The following is a 6,554-nucleotide window of genomic DNA, read 5'->3' on the forward strand; positions in this document are numbered from 1 at the left end:
CAAGTCTCATCCTTTCCCTCTCACAACTCCTTTTCAACAAATTTTCTTAAGAAAAATTGAAGAAGAAAAGAAGAAAAAAGATGGGACAACCAAGTAGTTAAGGCACCATCAATCTCCAACATCTTATTTTTCTCAATTCTTAAATTTATGTCTCCCAATTACAAAGACTTAAAGGTAAGTTCATCATCACTACTATTTAGTTATAAAATAATAATATTATAAACTATATATATATATATATGTATGTATATATAAAATAAGAAAAAAATAACAACCATTATAATGTTATTTATTTCTCTCAAGTCTTATCCTCTCTCTGACAAACACGGAGTTACCTTCAACAAATTTTTTTGAAAAAATATTGAATAAGAAAATAGACTACCAAGTGGTTAAGGCACAATGAATCTCCAACATCTTATTTTTCTCAATTCTTAATTTTATGTCTCTCAATGACTTAACCACTTGTTCATCATCATTACTATTTAGTTATAAAATAATATTATTATAAACTATATATATATATATATATAATATATGTAATATATAAAATAAGAAAAAAAAATAACAACCATTATAATGTTATTTATTTCTCTCAAGTGTCATCCTCTCTCTCTCTCACGGCTCCTCTTCAACAATTTTTTTTGAGAAAAAATGAAGAAGAAAAGAAGGAAAAAGATGAAACTACCAAGTGGTTAAGGCATAATCAATCTCTAATACTTTATTTTTCTCAATTCTGAAATTTGTTTCTCTCAATTGCAAAACTTAAAGAGAAGTTCATCTTTATTACTATTTAGTTATAAAATAATAATATTATAAACTATATTATAATATAAAATAAGAAAAAAATAGCAACTATTATGATGTTAGTTACTTTTCTCAAGTCTCTCTCCCTCTCTCTCTCTCTCTCTCTCTCACGCGCGCGCAGAGTTCCCTTTTAACAAATTTTCTTGAGAAATATTGAAGAAGAAAAAGAAGAAAAAAAAAGATGGGACTACCAAGTGGTATAGGCACATTCAATCTCCAATACCATACTTTTCTCGATTCTCAAATTTGTTTCTCTCAATTGCAAAAACTTAAAGATAAGTTACTTCTTAAGAACATGATATAAATATATATTACATTCTTTATTATTATCATCATATCATTTAGGTAGAAGATATCTTATGATATTTGCGGAAATGCCCATGAGGGCTCTGTTATAGAACGACGCCGTCACACTCCACCAGACTATCCACGTGAATCCCGTCCTCCGCCGTCGCCGACCGCCATGTCCGCCACTCCTCTGCCGCCTCCCTCCATCCTCTCCTTCACGGACATGGCGACCAACCTCTCCGAGGTCCACCAGTCCCACGCCCACATGATCAAGACCGGCCTCATCCACTCTCCGGCGGCCGCTGCCCGACTTCTCTCCTCCGCCGTCGCCACCGACGAGCTCCCAGCTCTCGCCTATGCCGACTCCCTCTTCTCCCGCCTCCCCGCCCCAACCTCCTTCGCCTGGAACTCTATGATCCGGGCCCATGCCCGCGCGCCGGACCCGGCGCCCGCCCTCCAGCTCTTCTATCGGATGCTCCACTCCCCCACCCGACCCGATAAATACACATTTCCCTTTGTCCTCAAGGCCTGCGCGGCCCTTCCCGAAGCCTTCCAGATCCACGCCCGGATCCTCAAAACCGGGTTCGGGTCCGACATCTTCGTCCTTAACACACTACTCCACACCTACGCTATCAATGGACTTACGGCAGAGGCACTCAAGCTGTTTGCTAGAATGCCTCAGAAAGATGTAATCTCCTGGAATGCTATGATTAATGCCTTTGTAACCCATGGCTTGGTTGGTCGAGCACGCAAGTTGTTCGATAAAATGTCTGAGAGGAATGTGGAGACTTGGAACTTCATGATCTCGGGCTATTCGAATCTTGGACTGGTAGACCAATCTAGGGAACTTTTCAATTTGATGCCTGTCAGAGATATTGTCTCATGGAATGCCATGATCACGGGGTGTGCCCGCACAGGTCGTTTCGATGAAGTGATTTCACTCTTTCAAGAGATGCAGTATGGCAATGTGTGGCCGGACGAATGCACTTTCGTGAATGTGTTGTCAGCATGTGCTCGAGTTGGATCTCTGGGACAGGGCGAGTGGATTCGAGCTTATGTTGATAAAAATGGGATCGAGATCAAGGGGTTTTTAGCGACCGCGCTTGTCGACATGTATTCAAAGTGTGGAAGCATAGAGAAGGCTTTGCAGGTGTTTAACAACACTTCTAAGAAGGATGTTAGTACATGGAATGCAATGATAGATGGTTTAAGTAGCCATGGGTTAGGGGAGCATGCATTGAGGCTCTTTGAGGAGATGCCAAGAAATGGTTTGGTGCCCAATGGTGTGACTTTTGTGAATGTGCTCTCTGCTTGTAGCCATGAGGGATTGTTGAATGAAGGCTGCCGGATTTTCAATGACATGGCTCGGGTATATGGAATTGAGCCAGAAATAGAGCATTATGGGTGTATGGTTGATTTGCTTGGCCGAGCTGGGCTTTTGGTGGCGGCTGAGGAGCTCTTAAGGAGAGCACCAGTCAAGGATGCACCAGTGCTTTGGAGGTCACTTTTGAGTGCTTGCAGGGAACATGGGGATCTTGAGTTGGCAGAGATAGCAGCAAAGCAGCTCTTGGAGTTGAGTCCTTTTGATAGCTCTTGTTACATTCAATTGTCGAATGTTTATGCATTGTTGGGCAGATGGGAGGATGCAAGGATGCTGAGGGAGATGATGAAGGTGCAGGGAGTTAAAAAGGAACCAGGTTGTAGCACAATTGAAGTCGACGGAGCCATTCATGAGTTCTTTGTGGGCGATTGACCATATCCTAATACCAAGCTTATCTATAGCGATACATAACCTGGCTGTGCAATGGATTTGAGGTATTCCGGGCTATTTATCAAAACTAACTATTTTAGTGGGGGATCCAAGCCTTTTCCAAGACATACCATTTATGGGTGCACAAATTTAACATGTCAGTTGATCAAACTAAAGAGGTTTCACTGTATATACAACTAATTTTACATTAAAAAGACCTTGCAAATTTTTTTCGCTCTGCAGAGCTGCACATCGAGTCCATAATTAGCTCAACCTTGTCTCTACCAGCCCAGGATGGTGTAGAAGATCAACCATGCATGCAGTGTTTGCAATTGTATATGTGAGGTAATCACACAATGGTTAGTGTATATATATTCTGTTTTGATAGCATACAAGGTTATTTTATCCTTTCTGTAATAAATTCTAGATGAATTCAGTAAGTTAGTTGGCAATAATATCAAATAACAGCAGTGGAGGTCATTTGATACCTCTGCCATTATCTTTTTTATATATTCTAGCTAGTTGAGAATTGTATTCTGAACATTGTGTGATCTTTGATTTCGTTAGTTAATGCATTATAGAGGGGCATCTATTGATTCTTATGAGTGATAGGGAGGCCACAAGCATCTTTTCCGAAAAGCACATCTCCAGACATTTTTATGCCTTTCTTTACATATGCAATGTAAGCATGGTCATATTATGGATATTCTCACAATAAAATAAATTTCTCTCTGTATAGTTTGTGAATGTGTCAGACAACTTGTCCCATTACTTGGTACATGTTTATGCTGACAAAAGAATAAATAACCTTTGAACAAAATTGCAATTAGCATATGTCTAATTAGTTAAAGATCTTGTTACAGAAAAGTACTAAACACACTGCATCAAAAATTCAGTTGATTGCTAATCCAATCTTGGTAATCAGCCATTACCACTAAATAATTTGATAAACATGAAAGAGGTATAGCAACATTTTTATTTGTTCAAATTTTTAAATTGAAATTACAATTTTTGATAATAATTCATTATTTTGTAGGAAGATAAAATACTGAGTTCAATAATTGCTTGAAGAGATGTATAGGAAGTGCGAATACCTTTTTGAACAAATCTTAGGACATCATACTTAGAAAGCAAACAACGTATACGATGATAGTGCATCTTTGGAAAAAAAATGAAGAGAGCACTAGAGATATGGAAAAAGCTTTTAAAAGGATAAAAACAAAGAAGAAATGATTTGTTTACTTTGGCAATGACATTGATTATCTTATGTTTTTATTAATCATGGTAGTTACAGTTACAGAGTGTCTTTTTATTAGTTTGCAATACCTCTTTTGAGGCTTATTGGAAAGGATAAGAAATCTATTACTTGGATAACATGGATGAATTTTATATTTTCTGTTTTTATTGTGTATGCTTTTTATGAGATGGTCATACCCTGCATGTAGTTAGGTTTTCTTGCTAAATTAGAAAGATGGTTTTCATGTTAATCTGGGAATTTATATTTTGCATGGGAGCTATATATTTTGCCTCCTTTCAAGCTGCAACACTAATGATTTAGTATCTATGAAAGGAAAGATTGGTTAGTCATGAAGTTGTCTGAGATGTATCTTGAAATTATCAATCATCTAGATATGTTCCCTATTCTTGTGCTCATAGGTTTTTTATATAATAAATTGTATAAAGAAGCTCTTATGCCATTCTTGTTCCCCTTTAGTGGTAATTGTGCAAAATTATCCTTATTCCATGTCTCGTTTATTTTATTAAGGACCTTATTTTGCTACTTAAACAATTGGTTCCCATCAAAAATTTTGTGGTCCTCATACTGATCATCATTTTATTTGGTGTACAAAAAAAGTATGATGCCTTTTGTATCTCATAATGTACTAAATGTAGAACATGGTTGAGGCATTTGTCTAGAAATTATTCAAGGGGGCATATGTATATACATTGCAGGTACTTTTGTGGAAAGCTTTTATATACAAATTAATCATTTCCTCATTTGCAAATGAAAATTAAATATTGGGTAGAATTTATATATATATAATGTGCCAAATTAATATACCATCTTCAAACAGCCTCATTATACAAAGATCATTGCTACAAAGAGTACAAAAATCCCATCTCCAACTAGAAATTCCTTTCTCGGTCTTTTGGCTAAAAGATATGTGTAACATCTCACTAGAAATTTCTGACTTTTGAGCTTAGTATTTAATATAAAAAATGTTATGTTCTTGACCTTTGAAATGCTTCCCTCAAATATGTGCATTTTGCACATCCTGTGCTACTCTTATATATAGTTCTATTTATATATTCTTCAATTTTTAAATTCTTGGATATACGAAACTTTGTTCTATAACTTAAGGGGATAGAAAGAATAAAACTGGCCACATGGTAGAATATGTTTGGTTGTCTATACTTGACTCAAAGATAAGCATATCTTTTCAATTTTAATCAATCATCATTTTATGATTAACTATCATGTGCTTGTGTTCGTGATTTAATTTTTCATGCATATAATTGGACTTTTTATTGATAACCTATTTGAAGTATGGATGATTTTAAGATGATTAATTGTTCAAGATTTATTTGATAGGAACCTGAACCTTGTCTACACCGACCTAAACCCGATGCACATGTGTAGGACATGGGTCTCTATGCATGCAAACCGACTCAAACCCAACCTGCTGAGTCTTATAATATTTTACAGTCCCAACATGGACTCAATTCGTGGTGTGCCGGATATGAAATGAAATTTAATCTTGAAATCAAAATATGCTGGATATAGATTTACTAAAGCATGGATCCAACTTGCCCAATAGCACCCATAATATATAGGGATACTAAGTTGTTTACTTGCCTGGTAAAGTTGGTGATTGGTGGGGCTTGGTTGCATGGTGACAGAAGATATCATATTTTAAATAGGCTCAGCTCAAAGCTTGACTAAAAATAAATATAGTTTAGGCCCGAGGTCTGTCCTGATCAGTTTTATTGCCGAGCCAGTAATAGAGGTCGGAGAAATATTTTTTGTGCAAACATAAAAGGGCTCACAGTATTTGAAAAAACAAAACATATCCCACTTGTGAATATACTTTCATGCTTTCCTCATCTTCTCTCATCGCCTGGTTCCGATCATCACCTGCCATATCTTACTCTTCCTCTCTTCGAAGAACGCCTTCCATCTCCCTCTCCCCCACCCCCATCGAGTGTAGCAAGTTCCTCATCTCCTCCCCCTTGGCATATGGTGAAACCCTATATCTAACCCCTATACACTCAGTGATCACAGCTGTTGGTTGTTGACATACTGGGAGCTGTTGGTGGTTGTGATTGGAACTGGGTGGCCTGATGGTGAGATGAAAGAGGAATAGGGGAAGGACCATTGTTATGGATTCACAAGTTGGATAATTTGTTTGTTTGTTTTGTTTCTTCCTTCCTTTTTCTCTGGTAGATGTTGTATAACAAAATTTGCTTAATTATCTATTTTTACAAAGAAATTAAGGTTGATTTTTTTACAAAATGATAATCATCGGGGAATATATATATATATATATATCGAGAATTCAGTAATTGTGAAAGTCGAAAATCTTCTAAAAGTGTTTTGTTTGCAAACTATAACGTATGCAAAATCAATAATTGATTGAATATTTTATGCAAAATTCACTTCTTTATTTATTTCTTTCACATTATTAAACCTGGTGTTCATGAAGAGAAACAA

General features: G+C 36.6%; 1 protein-coding gene across 1 annotated transcript; it reads left to right on the forward strand.

Moving 5' to 3' along the window:
- Positions 1-1,315: 1,315 nt before the first annotated feature.
- Positions 1,316-2,845, forward strand: LOC120107163 (pentatricopeptide repeat-containing protein At4g18840-like). The gene has a single exon (XM_039120339.1). The coding sequence runs from the start codon at positions 1,316-1,318 to the stop codon at positions 2,843-2,845; it is 1,530 nt and encodes a 509-aa protein (XP_038976267.1).
- The last annotated feature ends 3,709 nt before the right edge of the window (positions 2,846-6,554 follow it).

Source organism: Phoenix dactylifera, unplaced genomic scaffold (assembly GCF_009389715.1).
Source record: "Phoenix dactylifera cultivar Barhee BC4 unplaced genomic scaffold, palm_55x_up_171113_PBpolish2nd_filt_p 000780F, whole genome shotgun sequence".
In the NCBI taxonomy this organism is placed as follows: Eukaryota; Viridiplantae; Streptophyta; class Magnoliopsida; order Arecales; family Arecaceae; genus Phoenix; species Phoenix dactylifera.

Coding starts and splice junctions, on each gene's coding strand:
- LOC120107163 (XM_039120339.1), top strand. CDS start 1,316: ATGGCGACCAACCTCTCCGAGGTCCACCAGTCCCACGCCCACATGATC.